The 25,431-nt window shown below is 43.2% G+C and overlaps 1 protein-coding gene across 1 annotated transcript in view; it reads left to right on the top strand.

Annotated features, from left to right (window-relative positions):
• The window catches only part of LOC308534729 (complement receptor type 1-like), a gene marked incomplete at both ends in the record, with an annotated part of 184,633 nt that overhangs the window by 56,608 nt on the left and 102,594 nt on the right, over nucleotides 1–25,431 (top strand). Inside the window, 4 exons of the mRNA XM_081113291.1 lie at nucleotides 11,020–11,211; nucleotides 12,119–12,218; nucleotides 22,121–22,206; nucleotides 23,023–23,220. Coding sequence (XP_080969417.1) covers nucleotides 11,020–11,211; nucleotides 12,119–12,218; nucleotides 22,121–22,206; nucleotides 23,023–23,220 — 576 coding nt within the window. The remainder of the gene's footprint in view (nucleotides 1–11,019; nucleotides 11,212–12,118; nucleotides 12,219–22,120; nucleotides 22,207–23,022; nucleotides 23,221–25,431) is intronic.

Below are 25,431 nucleotides of genomic sequence, written 5' to 3'. Positions count from 1 at the left end.
GCCCAGGGGTGGAACCCTGGGGAGTTGGCCACCTGCGGAGGGGCACACAGGCCAGCAGTGCTGTCCTGACAGGAGGCCACCCAGCCCAGGGGCGGAACCCAGTGGAGCCCCACCCACCCGGGGGGACATGCATAGGCCTGCCAAGATGCTCAGCCCAGAGGCTGCCTAGATCGGGGCTGGCCCCTGGATCTGCTATCTTGAGTTTGTGGTTTCCAGGGAAGCAGCCAGAAGGGATGATAAACCCTCTGCAAAGGGCCCAGCTGGCACCTAAGAGGCGGCTTCATTTAATTCGAGTCTTTCTGGCAGTGAATGACCCCAGCCCTCCCTGGATCAGGCAGGTTCCTGTGGAGGGCAATCTCCGCTCAATACAACCGGGCCCCAGTTTCGTCCTGGCGATCTCATGCGCATGAGCTCGGGGCAGCGGGGAAGGAAGGGAAAAGGCATCAGGTGGGGCAGCTCTGGCGAGAAGCAGAAGGAAACCATGTCTGGCAGACACTCCCCTGCCACCCCCTTCAACGTGTAAGAAGAATCAAATAAACCAATACAAATAGCCCTCCCCCGCCCTGGAGAGATCCGGGACTGAGGGGCGGCCCGCCCAGGCATTGTGTACCTGCTTCCCACCTCCTTCATCCAAATGTACAGGTTAGGCCAGGGGGTTAAAGGGAGGAGGAGGAGCCTCGCAGGACGGGGATCCCGGAACCGCACCCCTGCCCTCCCTGCAGACCAGACCTCTCAGAGCTCAGGGCCTGACCCCGCCCCCAGCAGATTTGCATATCCCAGACCCTCCAGTGCTTCCAGGCACTGGGCATTCCCACATCTTCCCTGCCTCCCAGTGGCTGACCCTCACTGTCTCCTACCCCAGAAGCCCTCTGTCCTCCCCAACCTTCGGTCTTCATAGCCTAAATGCATGGTGGGTGTAGTTGCTTCTCCAAGGATTTTATTTGATAAGAACTGAGTGAAGTCGCTTAGCAACTGAGCTGCTCAGACCTCATCAGGGACAATGAATGACACACCTTACTTGTCTTTTATAGCAAAGCCATCTTATTTAATTTTTTAAAACAGGTTTTTATTGATTTCAGAGCGGAAGGGAGAGGGAGAGAGATAGAAACATCAATGATGACAGAGAATCATTGATCGGCTGCCTCCTGCTGGGGATCAAGCCCGCAACCGAGGCATGTTCCTTTGACCAGAATCAACCACTGAGCCAAGTCAGTTAGGGCAAGCAATCCTATTCTTAAAGACTTGATTTTTGTCATAAACAAGTGGATTTGAATCATATCAAACCAATATACATTTTTTTATGAAATGTCTCTTCATTTCTACTAATGCAATTCTACTAGAAAGCTTATGTTGTATAATCTATAGTAATAAAAGGGTAATATGCTAATTAGACCATACATCTTCTGGACATCCATCCAGATGTCATTCCTCACAAAGCCACAGTGGCAGGGGCCGAGGCACAGGTGGTTAAGGGTGATGAGGCCAGCAGGGGAGGGCAGTTAGTGGCGACCAGGCCAGCAGGGGAGGGCAGTAAGGGGCGATCAGGTGGACAGGCAGGTGAGCAGTTAGGAGCCAGCAGTTCCGGATTGTGAGAGCGATGTCCCACTGCTGTTTTAGGCCCGTCCCTGTGGGATTGGTCAAACATCCCCTGAGGGGTCCGAGATTGGAGAGGGTGAGGGCCAGGCTGAGGGACACCTATCCCAGCCCCCATGCATGAAATTTGTGCACCGGGCCGCTAATATTTTTATATTGGTATAAAATATACTGAGAACATTCAAGGTGATTAACAATACAAGTCTTCTGCACAAATGCTAAAAAGACCTGGGAGAGGAGGAATTTTTATTTTCACTGTTAAAGTAGATTGTAGGTTTAAAGAAAATAGGTAACTTTGGTATTTAAAATTTAGTAGCGTCTGACAGCTAGTGTTGTAACTCAGAATGAAGATTTCTACATGTTTTAAGAATTTGCATATGTGTACTCAAGAGCAGGATTCACCTGGTGTGCTGACTTCCTGAAATCATGCAACATTAAATGAGTGTACCCATTTTTGTTCTAACCTATATTGTTTTCATCTTTCCAGTCTCATCCATGAAAGGTTACACTGATATGAAGCTGTCCTTTAAAAAACAAAAACCACACAAAGACGTTTTTTATTGATTTTTCACAGAGAGAGGAAAGGAGAGGGATAGGGAGATGGAAACATTGATAAGAGAGAATCATCACCATTGGCTGCTCCTGCACACTCTCTATTGGACATTGAGCCCTCCATCCCTGTCTGTATGTGCCCTGACCTGGAATCAAAGCAGTGACCTCTTGGTTCCTGGGTGGACTGTCAACTGCTGAGCCACACCAGCCAGGCAAAGCTGTCCTTTTTGTAAATCATAGTATTATTGCCCTCGTGTACACTGTTAGAGCATTTGACAATCCCTTCCTTAGCCTTTAAAATTGTCTTTATTCAGAAGTTTGTCATTACTTTCATTACTTTATAATGTCACTTCGAATGTGGTGCTAACAACTCTTTTCTGGTTTCCTTTTGTGAAATTAACATTATAAAAGGCTAAACTGTCCCTTATGAATACTGGGGTCTGTTGTCTGTGAAGTATTTTTCCCTCTCTCTCTTCCATACCAGCAGAAGGTGAACAAATAGCCATGAGTACAGGTCACATTGAGGAAGTTACCCACCCTGGATCCTGAGTTCTAGATCAAGAAAACCTGCAGAGGGGTAGTAACACTCATGTTAGCAAGAGGAGCCAATTGTGGTTTCATTACTTTATGTAGCTTAAAAAATTGAATTATATGTTGCAGTGGAAAGCCTTGTAGTGAATATCAGAAACAAGCAACACCTCTGCTTATCCTGGGATTTAGGTTAGGCCCTATCCATTAGGGCATGGCTTCAATTCTTTAATCTACTGATGTTTATGTTTATTTTATATATTTTTTTATTGATTTCAGAGAGAAAGTGAAAGGGAGAGAGAGAGATAGAAACAACAATGATAAGAGAGAATCATTGATCAGCTGGGAATTGAACATGTGGAATCCAACAGTGACTTCTTGGTTCATAGTTTGATGCTCAACCAATGAGACACACCTGCTGGATGTAATCTACTGATATTTAGATGAGCTCTTATTTATGGTGTAGGGAAAATGATTGGTCATTGATCATCTACTACCACCTGAAAAAGCTCCTAGAAAAATACTCCTTCATCAGCACATGACATTGGAATCCATTATGAGAGAATATTTGCATAAGATGCCAAAGTACTGTGCTTCTCCCATTTTAGTGTGTGGATGAACCACAGGTTGATCTTGATAATATGCAGATTCTGATTCACACGGGTCTCAGGTGGGGCCCTGTGGTTGCATTCCTGTGAGCCCACATTCTGCAGTTGTGGTAGGCTCCTGTATCATGGCCTCACAGATAACAGGGGACTGACACCTGGGACCAGTGATGTCACCTGCATGGCAAAGGGTCTTCAAAGATGAGACCTTGGATGGGGAAATTATGCCAGATTATCCAGGTGGGACCCTAAATGTAATCACAATCTCCTTCTAAGAGGAAGGCAGAGGGAGATGTGACTACAGCACAAGGCGATGTGACCACTCAAGCAAAATGCTGCTGGATGGAGAATGGAGGCAGGAGCCAAAAGAAAAAGAATGCAGCTCCAGAAGCTAGAAAAGGCAAGGAACTGATTCTCTCCCAGTCCCTACCAATACCTTGCTTTCCACCGAGTGAACTTGATTTCAGACTTACGACCTCCAGAAAAAAAGAATAAATGTGTGTTGTCTTGAGAATGTTTGTGTTCCTCCAACATTCCTGTGTTAAATCCTAATCTCTAGGGGCCACTGGGAAATTACTAGGTCATGGGGGCTCAGGCTTCATGAATGGAATTCATGTCCCTATAACAGAATCCCAAGAAAGTCCCTCTGCCATGTGAACTTAGAGCTAGAAGGCCCTGTCCATGATCCACAAAGCTGGCTCTCACTAGATGCCGACACTGCCAGGGCCTCGATCTTGGGCCTCCCAGCCTCCAGAACTGTGAGGAACTGTGGCTCACCGGTTGCCCAGGCTGTAGTATTTTTATAGTGACCCGAAGACACTGCGATGCCCAATCTTTTGTGATTTGTTACCACAGCTGCAGGAAAGCAGCCACCAATGCCTTTTAGCAGCAAAGCCACAGGCGAGTGGTTCTCAACCCAGGCTACACATTAGAGTCACTGGGATGAGTTTAAAAAACAAACAGCAAAAAGCAATGCTCAGGTCCCTTTGCTGGAAGAGTTAAGGCAGAACCTGTAAGGGTTGCAGCTAAGAATCACTCTGTAAAGGCTCCTTGGATGAATCTGATCAGAAAGTAGAATGAAGCTGCCCCATTAGAATAAACCTAAAATACAACTTTTCTTGTGCTTAAAAATACCTCCTAAGCTCCCTAAATTATGGACACACTAGTGTTCCAAGTATCCCCCTGAAACTATATGCCAGTTCCTCAGTGAGGCCTGGCCCAACACCTCAGGTCAAGAATTACCAGGTTAGAGATTCCACACAGGATATCACCCTCTCTAGGGTTGAAGCACAGCCCTGGGGCCTAGGCCCCGCCTTGCAGGCCGCCATTGGCCCCGCCCTGCCTTGACGTGTGGGTCCAGGCCACACCCACTCGGTGTAAAGCCCTGGACACTTGATGAGTCTGGGGATTGTTGCGTCTGGTACCTGCACTCAAAGAGCAAATACTCACTGTCCCTGGGGTTTCTCCGCTGATGTCTGGGACATGAGGGCCTCCTACGAGCCGCTCAGGACATCCTCCCGCCGCCTGGAGTGTCCCTTCTCTTGGGGCTTCCTTGGGATCCTTTTGCTGGCCCTAGAGCTCCTGCTACCCACATGCTCAGGTAGGGAAGGGAAAGGGTGTCAGCTCTGGAGGGAAACTAGAGCGGGTAGGGGAGCTGGTCGACAGGAGCGGAGGGCAAAGGGAACTTTGCTTGGTGTGTGGGGGAGGAGGCTCAGGGCTTGTGGACCAGGTGATTTGAGTTCAGGGTAGAAGCCTTAGCCACAGATCCTCCTGGTTGTTCTGTGCGGGATCCAGAAGTGAGGCGGGACTTCAGAGGCCCGCGGGGAGGGTTGTTAAGTGGTAGGTACTGACCTCTCAGAGTGCAGGGTGTAGTCAGTGTTTGCTGGGGGCCAAGCTGTGTCCCTCGCTAAAGCCTGCAGGTGTTTGGGGACTGAGCTAATCAAGATGTCAGAGATTAACCAAAGAACATGTATGCACATATACATAACCTGGAGACATGAACAATAGTGTGGGGAAGGCCAGGAGTAGGATTGGGAATAGAGTGGATGAGGGCAAAGGGTTGGAGAAATGAATGAAGGCATCTTTGCTCAGAGGCCACACTGTCGCTTCTTCACTTGCTGTCCCCCGGCTCCTCCTTTCTCTTGCAGCATAATTGCCTCCTCGTCCTTCAAACTGAGGTGTGATGATATCCCCTCAGACCCCTTCTCTGAGCAAAATATCTCAGAGAGACCCACACACTCCAGATCAAATTCTTCTGACTTGTTGTCCCTCTTCCCAAACTACTGTTTCTGCCCTAGCTCTACTAGAATGCAGAGATCCTTTCTGGCTTGTCACACTGGTGTTTGCAAATACTCCATGTTTTTGCCATGGTACCACCACTCTTTTATAACTAGTGAGTTCCGGAAAAATGACGTATAATACTAAGTGGGGTCAGCAGCCCAGTGAAAATTCAAATCAAACAGGAAAACAAACACTACCTTGACAGAAATGAAGATGAAAAACAAAACCTTACAAAATTTATGAGATAGAGCAAAAGCAGTTATAAGAGGAAAGTTTATAGCTATACCAGCCTTCATCAGGAAGCAGGAATGATCCCAAAGAAACAATCTAATTTATGTCTAAAGGTACTAGATTGAGAAGAGCAAACAAAATCCTAAGTATATGGAAGGAAATAATAACGATCAGAGTGAAAATAAATGAAACAGAAAATAGTAAAACAACACAAAAGATCAGTGAAACTAAGAGGTGGTCCTTTGAAAGGATAAATGACATTGACAGATCTTTACCAGTAATCATAATGTGAAAAGAGAGAGGACACAAAATAAAATCAGAATTGAAAGAGGAGACATTGTGGTAGACAACACAGAAATACAAAGAATCACTAAAGAATACTATGAACAATAATATGGCTACAAATAGGATAGTCTAGAAAAATGGATGAATTTTTAGAAACATACATGCTTTCATGACTAAACCAGGAAGAAACCAAGAATTTGCGTAGACCAATTCTAGCAACTAAATTGAAGCATAAAACAAAACAAAAAAAGTAAGAAGAAACTGAAGTACTAGAGCAGACAACCTCAAAGGTGAATTCGACCAAATATTTAAAGAAGTAGTACCTATTCTTCTGAAACTATTTGTAAACATTGAAAAGACAGGAACACTTCCAAACTTATGCTAAGAGGCCAGCTTTAGTCTGACAACCAAAACCTGACAGAGGCACTACCAAAAAGAGAATTAGAGGCCAATCTCCCTGATGAACGTAGATATCGAAATTCTCAACCAAATTTCAGCAAATGAAAGTCAGCATACATTAAAAAGATAACATACCATGATCAAGTGTGGTTTTTATCAAGGATGCAAGGATGATTCAACATCTGCAAAACAATGTATGTGATTCATCACATCAATAAAACCTATGGTGAAAATCATATGGTTATTTCAATAGATGCAGAAAAAGCGACTTTACTCCCACTGCCACCCTAGAGCCCACACACTGAAGTGTCATTGGTTTGATTCCTGGTCAAGGGCATGTATTTGGGTTGCAGATTGGATCCCCAGCCCTGGTCATGGAACATGGAGAAGACAAACAATTGTGTCTCTCTCAGATCCATGTTTTTTTCTCTCTCTTTTTCTCTTCCCCTGGCTCCATCCCGTTCTCTCTGTCTAAAAATTAATTTAAAAAGTACTCTTGCCGAAACCGGTTTGGCTCAGTGGATAGAGCGTTGGCTTGCGGACTGGGGGGTCCCAGGTTCGATTCCGGTCAAGGGCATGTACCTGGGTTGCAGGCACATCCCCAGTGGGAGATGTGCAGGAGGCAGCTGACCAATGTTTCTCTCTCATCGATGTTTCTGGCTCTCTATCTCTCTCCCTTCCTCTTTGTAAAAAATCAATAAAATATATTTTTTAAAAAAATTCTCGGGTAAGGATTAACAAAAACAGCATGAAATAAAGTGAAGAAATATTTGTAAAAGATACCTCTGATAAGGGGCTAATTTCCAAAATTCATAAAGAACTCATACAGTTCAACAATAGCAACAAAATCTGATTAGAAAATGGGCATAGGACCTGAATAGACAATTATCCAAGGAAGACATACAGATGGCTAACCAGCATATTAAAAGATGCTCTAGCCCTGGCCGGTTTGGCTCACTGGATAGAGCATCGGCCTGGAGACTGAAGGGTCCCAGGTTTGATTCCGGTCAAGGGCATGTACCTTCGTTGCCGGCACATCCCCAGTAGGGGGTGTGCGTGAGGCAGCTGATCAATGCTTTTCTTTCATCAATGTTTCTGGCTCTCTGTCCCTCTCCCTTCCTCTCTGTAAAAAAGCAATAAAATATATTTTAAAAATAATGCTCTACATCAGTAGTTATAAGGGAAATGCAAATCAACTCCACAAAGAGGTACCACCTCATACCAGTTAGAATGTCTATTAATAAGACATGAAATAACAACAGTTGAAGAGAATATAGAGAAAAGGGAATCCTCATGCACTGCTGGTGGAAATGTAATTTGGTGCAGCCATTATAAAAACAAGTATGGAGGTTCATCAAAAAGTTAAGAATAGAGCTTATATATGGACCAGCAATCCTTCAGAGTATCTACCCGAAAAATTTGAAAACACTTATAAAGGTACTAGAGGTCCAGTGCATGAAATTCGTGCACTGGTGGGGTGTGCGCCTCAGCCCAGCTTGCACCATCTCCAATCTGCGATCCCTCAAGGGATGTCCAAATGCCTGTTTAGGCCTGATCCGGTGGGCAGTTGGACATCCCTCTCCCAATCCAGGACTGCTGGCTCCCTTCCGCTTGCCTGCCTGCCTGCCTGATTCCCCCTAACTGCTTCTGCCTACCAGCCTGATCACTCCCTAACCACTCCCCTCCAGCCTGATTGATGCCTAACTGCTCCCCTGCCGGCCCGATTGCCCCTAAGTGCCCTTCCCCTGCAGGCCTGATCACCCCCAACTACCCCTCCCCCCCCCGCTGGCCTGATCAACACCAACTGCCCTCCCCTGCTGGCCTGGTCACCCGAACGGCCCTCCCCTACAGACCTGGTCACCCCAACTGCCCTCCACTGCAGGCCTGGTCCCCCACAACTGTCCTTTCATGCCGGCCTGGTCACCCACAACTGCCCACCCCTGCAGGCCTGATCACCCACTGCTGGCCTGGTCAACCCTAACTGCCCTCCCCTGCAGGCCTGGTCAACACCATTTGCCCTCCCCTGCAGACCTGGTCCCCCACAACTGTCCTCCCCTGCCGGCCTGGTCACCCACAACTGCCCTCTCCTGCAGGCCTGATCACCCACAACTGCCCTTCCCTGCCAGCCATCTTGTAGCAGCCATCTTGTGTCCACATGGGGTGGCCATCTTGTGTGTTGGAGTGATGGTCAATTTGCATATTACCTCTTTATTATAAAGGGCATGGGAGGCGATGTTTACTGCAGCATTATTCACAATAGCTAAGACTTGGAATACAACCTAGGTGTCCTTCAGTGGGTGATTGGATAAAGAAGAAGTGGTACATATCCAATAAAATAAAGAGCAAACATGCTAATTAGACAGAACAGCAGAATGATCAAACTGACGACCTTCTGGATGAAGCCAAGGCTGCAAGGGCTGAAGCAGCAGGAGCTGCTTCAGGCCAAGCCCCTTGAATGAATTTTGTGCATCGGGCCTCTAGTCTATAATAATAAAAGCATAATATGCAAATCGACTGAACTGCTGAACAGCAGAACGACTGTCAGAGGACCACGCTAAGACAGGCACTGGGGCCAGGCCAGCAAAGGCATGTGCGATGCCATTGATCGGGGAGGCTCAGCCATTGCCCCATGATCACACCACAAAGGCAGGCTCAGGCCACAGGCCAGCCCAGCAGGGTGATCAAGGGGGAAGGAGGGGTTGCAGCAGATGCAGGCAGTGCCAGGCCAAGGCAGGTGCAGGCAAGGAAAGGGCCAACTGCCAGCAGTGGGGGAAGTCCAGGTGCCAGCAGCCAGAGGGAAGCCGGGGGCCTGGATGCCAGAGGCCAGAGGTTGGCCTGGGTGCTGGCGGCCGGAAAAAGGAAGCCCTACCCTTGCATAAATTTCGTGCATGGGGACTCTAGTATACCATGGAATACTACTCAGCTATAACATGATTAAATATGGCCATTTGCAACTTGAGAGGATTCTGCTGAGGAAGTCAGCCAGGAAAGGACAAAAGCTGTGGTTTCACTCATGTGGGATAGAAACCAAAAAGCAACAAATGGAAAAAGCAAAGAAACAGAACAACTCACCAGTGGTGGTGACCAGAAGGAAGGGGTGGTGGGGAAGAGGATAAAGGGAGGTGAGGGCAGGAGACTGCACTTCACATAGAGTATACAGATGTTCTATTACAACGTTGTGAAACCTGAAATTTACATATACTATTAACCAATATTGCCCCATACATTTAACTTAAAAAGAGTCACATATTTTTTGTTATTTGATGGAAGTACAAGTATATTTATACTAAAGTTTACATCAATCTGACATAAGACCAATCCAAGGGATAAGAAAAGAGAGGTTTCTCAGGGATCAGCATAGATCTAGCTCCTTTCTTAGATTCTTAATCTTATAGGAGGGACCTCTGTATGCTTTTAGCCCTTCAGGACTTTACTTGATGTGTCTCCACCACATGATTTCACATACTAATTCTAACAGATCTGTTAGATTTTCAATCCCACAGATAATTAAAAGGAAGGGTAATGGCTAAAGTAGAAATGATACTATTCTAGGAAGAAAAAAATCTACCAAGAAATCCAGAAACGAAAAATTCTAACAGCATAGCAATATAGTAACACAGTGTAAACAGCTACCTCAGAGAACTTCTGCAGCCAAGCATGATCCATTGATCAGTGATGGAAGAATAAATTATATTTAATTTTATAGTTATAAATTTTGACATTTAATTGACATCTATTCACTTATAAAATGCTCAGTTCACTGATATGGAACATATGACATGAAGTCTTACATTTTAAAATAGTTTATCCCACCTTTATTTTGACCTATGAAATCCCTGGTGCTTATTTAAGAGTCAGCACTTACCATAGCATGTCTTGAGCACGCAGGGGGCACAGAGTGTAGTAGGAAAAGAAGGCATATGATCCCTGACCTCTAGGAACGTGCCTCCTGAAAGGAGACTGAGCCTGAAGTGACAAGTCACCATCATCTTGTAGAAAAGCCATGTCTACAGCCAGCAGAAGCCCTAAGTGGCAAAGTAGCCCACGTTAATGGAACTACCGATGGGTTCACATTCTCACCATGTTTGTAATGAGGGCTAAGGTGCTCCTTAGAGGAATGAGGGGAATGTTGCTAGTTCCATTTCTGGTTTGGTGCTCTTCTAGCATTTCAAACTGTGGAAGAGTACTCTAATGGAGGGCGCTATACTATAGAAGTCTTCTCAGGGGGGAGGTGAGTGTGGAATAAACTCAGAATAAACGGGAAGGGCACATACCTATAAATAAATTTTAAACCAAAAACATTGGTGCTCTCTCTTCAATTTACTGTTGAAAGGATATTCAGGTTAATCTCAAAGAAATCAAAGCTTACAGAATGTTATTTAAAGCAGAAACAGCTCATCATCTGTCAAAAGCCTGGCACAGTCACTTAACATCTTACCAAGGGCCTTCCATTTATTCTGTACAACCTGCCTGCTGCCAGGCCATAATCTGTGGCTGGTGGAAAAGAAAATACTTTAATTTCATGTTCTTATTCTCTCATGCCCAGGTGACTGTGGTACACCACCATATTACAATAGTATGAGACCCGATTCTTATACTGGAGGCACTGTTAAACCTAATCATCTGTTAGATTATGAGTGTAACGAAGGATATAAGCGTACTGATCCTCCAAAACCTATGAGAACGTTTTGTCAGGATGACGGCTCATGGAAACCTGTTCTCGAGGAGGCTTGTGTAAGTAAGTACACAAAATTTTCATTTTTATTGCTCTAAAGATTTTCATACATTTTAGACTGCATATTTTACTATTGCCATGATGGTTTTCTCAGGGGATATAGACTTTAGGTAGGAAGATATTTTTTTCAGGCTTTGAAGATCTGCAGGAAATTTTTAATTTGGCCATTCATTCTCTGGGTAAATGTGAATCTAACCAGTTAACTACAAGCATCCAAAAGGAAAACCATCCCCACATACCATGATATTTTGAATTTAATTTAAAAATATCAATTTGCATTGAATAGTATAAAATAAATATATGACTCACAATTCGGGTGTTCTTGAATATTTTTAGCTGAAAATTCTCATGAAAAATGATTTTAAAGTTGGTCAGGGCTACCACATAGGGAAATCATTTTTTTTTATGCATGTGGCATGGGGGGAAGGTCCGCAACGTGCGTCTACAGACACTTAAGGTGTACAATGGGTTAAGTTTGGCCATTAGCGACAACATGGATGGAGCTTGAGAATATTATGTTAAGTGAAATAAGTCAGTGAAAATAAGTTAAGGACCAGATGTACGTAAAACTGGAACTCATAGACACAGACAACAGTTTGGTGGTTACCAGATGGAAGGGTGTGTGGTAGCAGGGATAGTAATGAGGAAAGGGGACAAAGTATATGTGGAAGATGACTTGACTTTGGGTGGTGGGCACACACCCAAATAAAATGTACAGATCATGTGTCATAGATGTGTACACTTGAAACCTATATAAGCTTACTAACCAACGTCACCCCAAGAAATGCAATAACAATAAATAAGAAAGTATTTCCATTAGTTTAATAGCACAGTGTAGAATTTTTATTTTGATTCAAATCTATTTTGATATTGGTATAAAACAACACATTTGAAATTTTTCTTTTAGTAGGGTCATGTGAAAAGCCATTGGAACCCTTTAAGACCAAAGTAATCTATGATAATGGAACTACCACGTATGGTTCACAAGTTCATTATGATTGTGATGAGGGGTAAGTAAGTTGCTCCTTGGAGGAATAAGGTAAACATTGCGGGTTCTAGTTTGGGCTTGGTTCTCTTCTTAAGCTTTTCCATACTGTTGATTTTATCTTGCTTTCGACGGAACAAGTTGTACTTACAGCCAATCAACCCTTCGGTTTTTTATGGATTCTGAAAAGTTGTGCAATGAATAGAAAGACATTTAACTTGAAGGAGAGCAAAATTGTATCAGATGATAAGGATCAATAAGCCTATCAGGGTTGTTAAAAATGTAGTAATGATGGTGACATGGTCCTAAATTAAATTACAATAGGAAGGAGGGGGGGGAAGAGAGACAGGGAGTTCATCACTTAACCAAAGCCAAAGGCAGAAACTAATGAAATGTGTGTTGAAACTTTGAATGAACTTCCGGAGGTACTTTAGATTCGTGTTAATGTAAGAGCTAGTAGTGTAGCTGTTTTTCAATAAGGGCCAGCTGACCACCAGATTTCACCGCATCCTGTTTCCACAGGAACGTTTCAGACTGTCCAGCAAACTGTCCAAAAGCAGCAAACACTTCTTCCTACAGACTATGCACCTATCCCAGAACTAGCCCACTTTCCCTTCTTCTGCCCCCTTATCTATAGACAATGTGAATTCCTTCAAAATAACATATATTTCTACTCAAGGCTGTAAAAGAACCCCATTAAACCAGGATGGAGGAAATGCTTGCCTTCATCTCCCTGTTGCTGCTGGTTTAGACTGCATGCCCCAGACCTGGTTCTTTTTGCTGGTGACAGTATGGCTAGTCAGTAAACCCATTCCTAAAGAAAATCTGGCTGTGAAGGGTTTTGTTTCACAACTTTATGCCCTTGTGGTCAGAGAAGATACTTTGTATCATATCTATCTTATTAAAACCTATTGATTGGTTAATATTAATTTGTGGCTCATCATATGGTCTATCGTGGAAGATGTCCCATGTGCATTTGAAGAGAATGTATATTCTGTTCTATGGTGCTCTATGTCTGTGAGATCTAGTTGATTGTGTTGTTGAAGTCCTCTATTTCCTTACTTATCTTCAGTCTGTTGTACTATCCATTATTGTGAGTGGGATATTGAAGCCTCCAACTATTACTGGAGAAATGCCTGTTGCTTAGAAATGTGTATTTCTCTCTACAGTTGTGTCAGCTTTTGCTTCATGTATTTTGAAGGTGTGTTATTTGGTGCACTAATGTTTATCATTATTACTAGAGGCCTGGTGCAGAAATAAATGCACAGGTGCAGTCCCTAGGCCTGGCCAGCATTTGAAGTGTGAGAGCCTGGCGTGGAAGTAGGTCCCAGCTGACCTCTGGACCCTGGGCAGCATCTGGGCCCCGGAGTCCTATGAGCCCCCCTCCACCTGAGTCATGGGGCCCCCGCCCAGCTTCCTCAGTGCCTGGAAGCCTTGAGGCAGCCCTGCCCCTGATCTTCATCGCTGTTTGCCATCTGCAGGGCAATTTGTGGGGTGATTGGGCCCTGCTCACACCCACCTTTGCTGGCACCACCCACTCATCTGCTCCACCATCCCTCCGCGGTCCTGCTCTCCTGGGTGCCCATTAGGGCCGGCTGGGCCTCCACTGCTGCCTGCTAGCAGCACGGCATCACTGACACCTGCCATGTTCCATGCTCCCCCCCCTGGTGGTCAACACACATCATAGCAAGTGGTCAAACTCCCATCGAACTCCCAGTCCAGGGGACAATTTGCATATTTTATTATATAGGATATCTTCTTGCGGTATGTGAAACATTAAAATATAATGTGCGTCTTGTCTCTTACAACCTTTTCTGATTCAAATTCTATTTTGCCTGAATTAGCATCTCCACCTTCTTTTGGTTACCATTTGCGTGGAAGATCTTTTTCCATTCTTTCTTTTTGAACTTATTGGACTTTTTGAATCTCAAGTGAGTCTCCTGTAGACAGTTTAGAGTGGAGTGTTTTGTTTTTAGCCATTCTGCCTTTTGGTTGTAGAATGTAATCCATTTAAGTTTAAAGTAACTCCTGACAAGGAGGGAGCTATTTGTTTTCTTAAAGCGTTCTCCCCCCACCCTCTTCCTTTTCGCACATTCCTACTTTTGTTTGCTAGTTGATTTTTCTAGTAAAGTGTTGGAATACCTTTCTCATTTCCTCTAGTTCGTATTCTATGGTGATTTTGTCTCTATTTCCCATGTGGATTACACTTAACATACTAGAGTTATAACACTACAATTTGAATTTATGCCAACTTAAATTCAATAAATTACAGTAATGAATGCTTATCAGTTCTATCCTCATCCCTTTGCATTGTTAGTCTCACACTACCATCTACAATAATAATTGAAATCCTGGATTCTACACTATTTGTTTTCATTGTATGCTTTGTTTCTAAATTTACATAGAAGATTAACATGCATTTACAACCCACTGTTACAATAAGACTAGATTTAATAATTGCCCATGTATATACCCACAGTGAGATGTTGATCCATATAGTATGACTTACTGTAACCAAAAAACATGGGTTCGGCTGCCTGCTTCAACGAATGTCAAACTGGTGAGGCAGGTGCTGATGGAAAAGGAAAGAGGTTTTATTCAAGTGCCCTGAGACCAGGAACTCCCAGATCAAACACCATCAACCCCCTCCCCCCCCATTCTTGCTCAGGCCTGCAGTTCTTACATAGTTAGGGAGGGGAGGCTTTATTTTCTATCCAATTATCTTGCCACCTTTTGGCACACTTGTGTCCTGTCCCTTCATATTTGTAGTTTTTAGTGTGCTTTAGTATAAGAATGTCTCCCTATACCTACTTGGCTAATGGGCGAGACTCCCGGCATTAGGACTGACTGTCTAGGTCAGTGGTCGGCAAACTCATTAGTCAACAGGGCCATATATCAACAGTACAACGACTGAAATTTATTTTGAGAGCCAAATTTTTTAAACTTAAACTCTATAGGTAGGTACATTGTTATGAACCTACCTATATAGTTTAAGTACTGTTGATATTTGTCACCTCCCATGTGCTGCGTATCCCGCGGCCCGCTTGAACCTCATCTCCAGTCGCCGAACGACCGACATCCCCCACTTCTTCTAACGCCACTTCTTCAAAATAGACTCACCCAGGCCGAAAACTGACTTCTGCAAATGGGTCACAAAGTTTCAATCGCACTGTATGTGCACGCCCGCACCTGGTATTCTGTGGAAGAGCCACACTCAAGGGGCCAAAGAGCCACATGGGGCTCATGAGCTGTGATTTGCCGACCACTGGTCTAGGTAATATTATTTACTCTCTAGTGAACTTTAGAACAGCCTTGATCTTTTTATGTAGCTGAGTTATGGTGGTAACAAAGTCTCTTAACTTTAATATCTGGGAAAGTCTTAATATTTCCCTCAATTCTGCAGCACAGTTCTACTGTAGAGAGGATTGTTGGCTAAGCTTTTTATTTGTGTCTGTTATTCAATGTCTTCTGGCCCCCAAATTCCTGTTGAAATCTCTGCTGACTATTTAGACTCCTTTTCTTGGATTTTGGCTTTGACATTCTCAGTGGTATCACTGGGCTCAACCTGGAGAGGGATGGTCTTGCCCATCAGGGTGCTCACAAATTCCCGCATCTCTGCAACTGCCATCAGCTGCCTCAGGAAGGGAAAGGGGACTATGGAACTGGAAACTGCAGATCTGTCCCAAGAGGGCCTGCGAAAGATGGACATGGAGCTTCACTGACTATTTCCAAGTCTTGACAGTGTTCGGCAAACTGCGGCTCGAGAGTCACATGGGGCTCTTTGGCCCCTTGAGTGTGGGTCTTCCTAAGCCTTAGGAGTACCCTAATTAAGCTAATAACCATGTACCTACCTATATAGTTTAAGTTTAAAAAATTTGACTCTCAAAAGAAATTTCAATCGTTGTACTGTTGATATTTGGCTCTGTGGACTAATGAGTTTGCCGACCACTGCTCTAGTAGGTGTCCCCTCACAGCTTTTTCAGGAATAATTTTTGTTGGTTTAAGTTTTTCCATTGAATGGGCCATACTTTCCTATTACTTTATAGGCTTTATAGTTTTTTATTAAACTGGATGTTTGGATGTAATAATGAGGTAACTCTAAATATCAAATTCTCACCACTTCCTAGGGATTATTGTTTTATGTTATTGTTTTGATTGTTGAAGTGTGTCTCTGTGCTGAGGATCAGCCTGTCATGTAAACTGAGCCTTCTTCTGGGCATGCGCATTCCCTGTACTTGTCCCTGAAAGGTTCGGGGTTGGGCCGGGGTCACCAGGAACGGGTTCGGGGCTCAGTGTAATCTAAATAATATTTATTCCAGGCACCTGGGTGCAGGTGGTCTGACTCGAGAAACAGTCATCCGTGAATTGGGGAAGAAGCAGGCATTTTATGCGCTAGGGAGAGCTGTGGATGGGGCTTCGGCTTGACCCAGGTATCAGGACCGTACCCCCGAATAGTTTCACGACCTTGCCCTTTGTCCATCTCCTGGCACCAGACGTGCTTTCTCGGGGGGCTGTGCATGGGTTATGGTCTTTAGGAATTTCTGTAAAATAACCCCTTAAGGGGAGCATGTTCGTGCAAGGCTTAGGCTAGCAGAATGAGCTTTCTTTTATTAGCCCCTACTAAAGTAGAGCCCTGTATCTTGATTCACTCTTTCAGTCCCCATATTTGCAGTTGTTATTTAAATTCACAGTTTTTATTGTCTGTTCCTGAAAGGGAAAAAGTAAAAAATGAAGGATGGAGCCGAGACCGGTTTGGCTCAGTGGATGGAGCGTCAGCCTGCGGACTGAGGGGTCCCGGGTTCGGTTCCGGTCAGGGGCGTGTACCTGGGTTGCGGGCATATCCCCGGTGGGGGATGTGCGGGAGGCAGCTGATCGATGTTTCTCTCTCATCGATGTTTCTGGCCCTCTGTCTCTCTCCCTTCCTCTCTGTAAAAAATCAATAAAATATATAAAATAAAAAAAATGAAGGATGGAGCGATGATCTCTGGATCTGTGAATCTTCTGGAAGGATGGGTCTTGCAACTTTGGGGGAGGTGTGACAACATGGCTGCCAGCCTCTGTCTGCCTCTCTGTGAACATCAACAACAGTCAATTATGAGAGCACAGATCCCCAAGGACAAGGCTTTTCTGCACACCCTGGGTCCCTTAGATTGCCTATAAGCTGCCTGAAGGACACATACACAGCTGCCTGCTGTGGGAGTGGGATGGGTAACTGCCACTGTGCTAACAGCTGAAATTGACCAATATTCCTGCATTGTACCTTTCCAAGGATTTCCTGGAAAGTGCAAGCCTTCAACAGATATCAGAGTTCAAAACAATGACATCAGGCAAACCCTAGCAGTGAAATGGTTGTCTATTTGAGAAGAAATATTTTTGGTGCTTCCTACCCTGCCATCATTCCAGGATTCTCTCCAAATACATTATAATATAAGTCAATGAATTAGCCTTGGAGGAAAAGTCAGCTGGAGGCATGTACAGGCCGTTGTTGGTTGTTGTTTTTTTAAATTAAATCTTCATTTTTCAGGTTATTATAGTTGTTCCTCTTTTTCCCCCATAGCTCCCCTCCATATGGTTCCCATCCCACCCTATTCTCTTACACCTCCCCACCCCACTGTCCTCATCCATAGGTGTCCTATTCTCTTCCTGCGCCCCCCAAACCTCTTTTCCTCAGGAATTGTCAGTCCACTCCCTTTCTATGCCCCAATTCTATTATATTCACCAGTTTATTCTGTTCATCAGATTTTTTATTCACTTGCTTTTTAGATTCACTTGTTCATAGATATGTAATTGTTGTTCATAATTTTTATCTTTACCCTTTTCTTCTTCTTCCTCTTCTTAAAGAATACCTTTCAGCATTTCATATAATACTGGTTTGGTGGTGATGAACTCCTTTAGCATTTTCTTATCTGTGAAGCTCTTTATCTGACCTTCAATTATGAATAGCTTTGCTGGGTAAAGTAGTCTTGGTTGTAGGTTCTTGCTATTCATCACTTTGAATATTTCTTTGTCACTCCCATCTGGCCTGCATAGTTTCTGTTGAGAAATCAGCTGACAGCTGTATGGGTACTCCCTTGTAGGTAACTAACTGTTTTTCTCTTGCTGCTTTTAAGATTCTCTCTTTGTCTTTTGCTCTTGGAATTTTAATTATGATGTGTTTTGGTGTGGTCCTCTATGGATTCCTTTTGTTTGGGGTTCTCTGTGCTTCCTGAACTTGTAAGTCTATTTCTTTCAGCAGGTAGGGGAAGTTTTCTGTCATTATTTCTTCAAATAGTTTTCAATATCTTGCTCTCTCTCTTCTTCTGGCATCCTCATAATTCGGATGTTGGTACGTTTGAAGTTGTCCCAGAGGTTCCTTACACTATCTTCATATTTTTGGATTCTCTTTTCATTTTGCTTTTCCGGTTGGGTTTTTTGCTTCTTTGTACTTCAAATCTTTGACTTGATTCTTGCAATCCTCTAGTCTTCTGTTGGATCTCTGTATAATATTCTTTATTTCAGTCAGTGTATGCTTAATTTCTAGTTGGTCCTTTTTCATATTCTGGAGGGTCTCACTAGATTTATTGTGGCTCTCACAAAATTTATCGGTGGTTTCTAGAAAATTCTTGAAAAACTGTTTAACCATGGTTTTGACCTCTATATCCAGAAGTTTGCTTTTCTCCATTTCTGTCATTTGTGACCTGTTTCTTTGTCTCCGCATTTTGGCTGCTTCCCTTTGTTGATAGGGTGGCTTTCTGTGCTAGGTGTCCTATAGGGCCCAGTAGCTCAGCCTCCCCAATTACCAGAAGTGGACACTCTTGCTGCACCACTCTGTGGGCTGTGTGCACAGTCTTGTTGTAGTTAAGCCTTGATTGTAGTTGGTATCACTGGAAGGAATTGACCTCCAGGCCAATTGGCTGTGAGAATCAGCTGTGTCTATTATGGAAGAACTTCTGTGCTGGAGACACCCTTCTGGGGCAAGACTTGCTTCAGTGGGGCTTTGGTGCTCACTGAGTCTGCCCCCTGAGTGTGTCCCTTATGGATCTGAGGAGTTGTAATCTGGATGGTCCCACTCTGACCACTGGGTACACTGGCACATGGATCTCTAAGGAGGTGCTAATTTAGCCTTTGCCTGAGGCTACGAAGTAAAAGCTACAGAGAGATCTGCAGATTCCTCTTCTTTGTTTGGGGTTTGGAGGTGCCTAGATGAGGCCCAGCTGTGAAGCAATGCAAGCTGCTGTGGGGTCTTGAGCCTTCTTTTGGATGTTCTGGGTCTCTCTGACCCAGCTGTAGTTTGTTAGGTAATTTTAGATTGCAAAGGGCCTGGTCATTCATATGCAAAACCTCTGTGCACAGGTTGGATGGGGCGGGGTCGCAGGGAATCAACAGGGCGGAGCAAACAGCTATGGCTGATCCTCAGCCCTCCCCTAAGAGGCCCTGGGTCTCAGTGTCCTGTGGTAATCGCTGCAAGCACCTCTGAGAGAAAGTCGCCCTCGAGTTCCGCTTGATGCCAGACAGTCCAGTTTCTTCCCTTATGAGTCTGGGTCCCCAGAGACTTGCCTAGCACTGGAGTTCAGAGCAGTCAGGAGCTTGAGACTCCCTCTCAATTGAAAAAGACTACTGCATTCTCAGTTGCTTGCCCTATCCACATGCGCCTCCGTACCTCTGCACTTTACTTCCACGCATCCTCTTGAGTCTCAGTGTGCTTTTCTCTTCTAGTTGTAGAATTTCCACTCAGCCAGCCTTCCTGTGGTTCTGGATGATGTCCGTTTTGTCTTTTAGTTGTATTTTTGAAGTGGTTCGTCGAGGCAGCAATTTCAGGTGTTTACCTATACCACCATCTTGGTTTCTCCCAGGCAGTTTTACTTACTATATTTTAACTTGATCAAGTGAGAATATTCAATCAATAGTTCGAGAGAGAGAGCCTGCTAGGCACCTTGTGGAGTACCAAAAGGTTAGCACATAGACCAGAGATTTTCAACTAGTGTGCCATAAGAATTTTTAAAACATACAATACATGACGATTTACTTGGGACACTGATCTCTTTTCTCTGAGATTTTCAAATGAAAAAATAGCTACTGCCAATGCAGTAATAGCCATCCCATGTGAATAAATCAAAATTATACCGTTTTCTTGCCAGATGGACAACATTATATATATTTAGGTGGGCCTCAGAATTTTAGTAATTATGTTATGTGTGCCATGAAATGAAACAGGTTAAAAATGGCTGACATAGGTTATTCTCAAAGAAGTTTAGCTTCATTGAGAATCAAGATATATATATATATATATATATATATATATATATATATATATATATAGAGAGAGAGAGAGAGAGAGAGAGAGAGAGAGAGAGAGAGAGGTGTGTCCAAGGACCACAGAAATAGACTTATTCATGATCATTTTAAGGAGAGTCCAGAAGGAGGAGAGAGTTCTGTGAATTACAGTCATCAGAGATTTCATCGTGGAGGGGTCTCCCTGAGCTCTATCTAGGAAGATACTCTAATCTGAAGAGTATTCATAACATCAAAACCTTGCCTAGCACTCACTCTGTTCCAGATGCCAATTCACCTACTACTTAAAGCAACCCCACAACCTATATACTTTTGCACAGCGGAGGAACTTAAGAAAGGGAAACATTAAAGGGTCTCTTCCTAGCTCAACAAGCGAGTCAGTATTGGAGCTGGGACTCAGATGCAGTCAGGTCAGCTCTTGGGCCAGATCTCTCTGCTCAGTAGTTGTCCTGACAGAGCAGAATGGCATGAGCAAGGTCATAGATGTGACTGTGCTATGCCTGCCAGAGCTAGCAATCACCAGATTGTCAGGCAAGATACGTTTGTTTGTTTATTATTTTTAAAATATATTTTTATTGTTTTCACAGTGGAAGGGAGAGGGAGAGAGAGATAGAAACATCACTGATGAGAAAGAATCAATGATCAGCTGCCTCCTGGCTGACCTCAATGGGAATTGTGCCTGCAACCTGGGCAGGTGTCCTTAACTGGAATGGAACCCAGGACCCTTTAGTCCACAGGCTGATGCCCTATCCACTGAGCAAAACCAGCTAGGGCAGTGGTCGTCAAACCGCGGCTTGCAAGCCACATGCGGCTCTTTGGCTCCTTGAGTGTGGCTCTTCCACAAAATATCACCTGCAGGCATGCACATACAGTGCGATTGAAACTTCATGGCCCATGCACAGAAGTCGTTTTTTGGCCTGGGCCAGTCTATTTTGAAGAAGTGGAGTTAGAAGAAGTGGGGGGTGTCCATTGGTCGGGCGACGGGAGACGCAGCACAGGCCGGGGAGGCGCGCGCGATTTATGCACAAGTTGAGTTAGCCAGTCAGTCAGCCGTCTCAGTGCAGTGGTTAGTGCTAGTCGTGTCCGCAAATGGCAAGCAGGTGACAAAAGTACCTACTGGAAGCATAAAGTGACCTTTATTTTTCCAACCAGCTGCAAATCCTACAGGTATTTTTGTCATCAATTTAAGAATTGTAATTCTTTTGTGTTGGTGGCTCTATTATTATAAAATGAAACATTTTTTTAGGTGCCCTGTTTGAGATGGCTACAAACAAGAAGCAAAGAGAAACGGAAGATGACAACCGTGAATTTAAAGTTGAATGTACCTACCTATATAGTTTGAATTTAAAAAATTTGGCTCTCAAAAAAAAATTCAATCGTTGTACTGTTGATATTTGGCTCTGTTGACTAATGAGTTTGCCGACCACTAAGCTAGGGCATGACAGGTTCATTTAGACACTTGCTCTAGGCCAATGTGAAGAATCTCTCCATTTCATTAAATTGCAGATTCAGTTAACACATTCAATACCTGTCACTTCAGAAACTTCTCCCTGAAGCTAGTGTAATACTGAAAAACAACCATATAAACACTTCATCATTATTATGTGTTCCTGTTAAGTGGTATAGAAAACAATCACGTTATCTTTTCTCATTTAGTTATTACTTAGTTGGAACAAAAATTCGAAAATGTGAAAGCAATGGACCTTATATGTCATGGAGTGATTTTGCACCAGCTTGTGAAAGTAAGTACATTCTCTCTTTAGAATTTAAAGCAGCAGTTCTCAAAATTTTGGCCTGGGAATCCTGTATGCTTTACAAGTAGCAAAGACACCACACAGCTTTTCTGCAGGTGAGTTAGTGCTACTGATCTTCTTTACATTGGGATTAAAGCAGAGATTTTAAATAATTATTTAAAATTCATTTTTAAGAACAATAAGCTCAATATATGTTAACAAACGCAGCATATTTTTGTCCTAAAATCAAACATTTCCAAAACAGTGGGAAGGGTGTCATTGCTTTATGTTTTCCTAATCTCTTCAGTATCTGGCTTAAAGAAGAGCTCCACATTCATCCTGGGGCTCATCAGACAGTCTCAGGCCATTGGAAAATGTCACTGTCCACTCTAAGGGTGACAGTGAGAAAAGACAAAATCATGGCATACCTGAGATTCAGGAATGGATGTAGCATTTCTCAACTAGCACTGAGTTTTCCTAAGTCATAAGTTTATTTTCTCATTAAATTGTCAGTGTCTCTTATGATTGGGAAAATTTAGCACGGTATTACAGATAAATACAAGTGTTTCATACAGGTATCTTCTATGGGTATTTAAGAAAATTGGGTTTTATTCTAAAATTTTATTTTTTTATTTATGATTTGAATTAGGATAATACATTTTTCTCATAGAAACTAAGTTTCAAATGAACATTAGATTTGCAACTGGATTGTAAAAATAACATGATAATGAACTTATTGAATACAGTTCACATGACATTACTAATGCTATCTGAATCTTTTACTTTTTCTTTTGCTTTTCCTGTCCTCTTTTTTCTCTGTTTAAGGGATTTTTTGTCAGGCACCTGAAGATATACTAAATGGAGACTACACCAATAGCGACAAGGATAAATTTTATTATAATGAAACAGTTATTTATACCTGTAATCCTTCCACTGAAACAGAGAATTATACACTTGTCGGAGAGAGCACGCTTGTTTGTACTGGGCTTGGCAAATGGAGTCCTGGGCCTCCTCAGTGTAAAGGTAATAACATTTGCATTTCTTTCCCTCTCATTTGTAAATAGTGTGGAAAGATTTACCAACTTTTAAAAAATATATATTATATTTTATTGATTTTTTACAGAGAGGAAGGGAGAGGTATACAGAGTTTGAAACATCGATGAGAGAGAAACATCGATCAGCTGCCTCCTGCATACTGAGGATGTGCCCGCAACCAAGGTACATGCCCTTGACCAGAATCGAACCTGGGACCCTTCAGTCCCCAGGCCGACGCTCTATCCACTGAGCCAAACCTGTTAGGGCAAGATTTACCAACTTTTATCTTATTTTTATTGATTTCAGAAAGGAAGGGAGAGGGGAAAGAGAGATAAAAACATCAAAGATAAGATAGGATCATTTAGTGACTGCTTCCTGCATGCCCATTATTGGGGATCAAGCCTCAACACGGGCATGTGCCCTTGACTGGAATGCAACTTGGGACCCTTCAGTCCGCAGGTCGATGCTCTAAACACTGACCAAAACCAGCTAGGGTGATTTACCAACTTTTAGATACTTTGGCCAACACGTAAAAAAAAATACATATGTGTTTGTTCTCCCTGTTAAATAGTTTCTAATCTAATTATTTATGTGTCGAATAATAAAAAATAGTTCTACTTGTAGAGTTTCCCACTCTTCACCCCACATGTTCTTGGCATTGCTGTTTATGCATTATTAATTACTATGTATACACATGAATTAAAATTTTTTGGCTCAAGAGCATCAAAAAACATACTGACTTTAAGAAAGTTTTTCATTCCTTTTTAAATCTTTATTATTGAGAGCATTACAAATATCCCCCTTTCTTGCCTCCATTGCCCCCATCCACCCAGTTTTCACCTCACCTTAGGTTTTCACCACCCTATTTTTTGTGTCCATAGCTAATGCATATTCTATATATATAAAAGCCTAAATGACCTGGCCGATCAGCCAGTAGCTATGACGCCCAATGACCAGTAGGGGACAGACACTCCGACCAGTAGCTATGATGTGCACTGACCACCAGGGGGCAGATGCTCTATGCAAGAGCTGCCAAGCAGTGGTGACTGGTAGCTGCAGTTCTCAGGTGACACACCTGGAACCAGAGAGGAGGGAGCCTGATTCTGGGGTGTGTTACATGAGAACCACCTTCTTGCAATCCAGTACCCCTCGGGGGATGTCCGAGAGCTGGTTTTGGTCAAATCCCTACAGGCCAGGCAGAGGGACACCACTGGTGCACAAATCTGTTTACCGGGCATTTGTATGCATATAAATTCTTTGGTTAAGCTCTTCCTGCCACCTCCCCACTTCCCTGTGAGATTCCTGGGTTTGTTCCATGTTTTGATACCTCTGTTCTGTTTTATTCATGAGCTTTTTTTTTTTAGATTTCTAGTTCATTTCATTGATTTTTAGTTTCAATTGTTGATAGATATGTATTATGTTTCTTCTTGTTGTTGTTCTTGTTGTTGTTGTTCTTGATATTCTCCTTCTTCTAAAATATCCTTCAACATTTCATGTAATATTGGTTTGGTAATGATGAATTCCATTACTTTTTTTTTTCTCTGGGCCGCATTTTTTTCTGACCTTCAATTCTAAATGATAGCTTTGCTGGATAGAGTAATCTTGGTTGTAGACCTTGCTTTTCATCACTTAGAATATTTCTTGCCATGCCCTTCTGGCCTGCAAAGTTTCTGTTGTGAAATCAGGTGACAGTCATATGTATTCTCCCTTGTAGGTAACTAAACGCTTTTCTCTTGCTGCTTTTCAGATTCCTTCTTTGTCTTTAACCTTTGGCATTTTAATCATTGTGTATCTTGGTGTGGGCCTCCATGGGTTCCTCTTGTTTGGGACTCTCTGTTCTTTCTAGAATTGTACTAGTAAGTCCATTTATTTTTACCAAGTAGGGGATGTTTTCTGTCAAACTAAAACTGTTATGTTTTAATATCTGGCAGAACACTTCCTTTTCAGAAATGTTTAAGCCACTCTCTATGCTAATTTTTGTACATGAACTTTTATTATATTTTATTTTTACCATTTTAACTATTTTAAGTGTACATTTCAGTGGCATTAAGTATATTCATATGGTTGTGTAAGCATAACTTCTATATCATATTTTCATGTGCTTATTGGTGTTTTGTGTATCTCATCTGGGGAAATGTTTCTGCAAGTTCTTTGCACACTTTCATTTGGGGTTTCCTTCTGACACTAAATGTAGGAGTT

This window comes from Myotis nattereri (genome assembly GCF_964212035.1).
Source record: "Myotis nattereri genome assembly, chromosome: 18".
Taxonomy (NCBI): domain Eukaryota; kingdom Metazoa; phylum Chordata; class Mammalia; order Chiroptera; family Vespertilionidae; genus Myotis; species Myotis nattereri.
The sequence above is the reverse complement of the archived record's forward strand: the minus strand, read 5'-3'. Positions and strand labels throughout refer to the sequence as shown.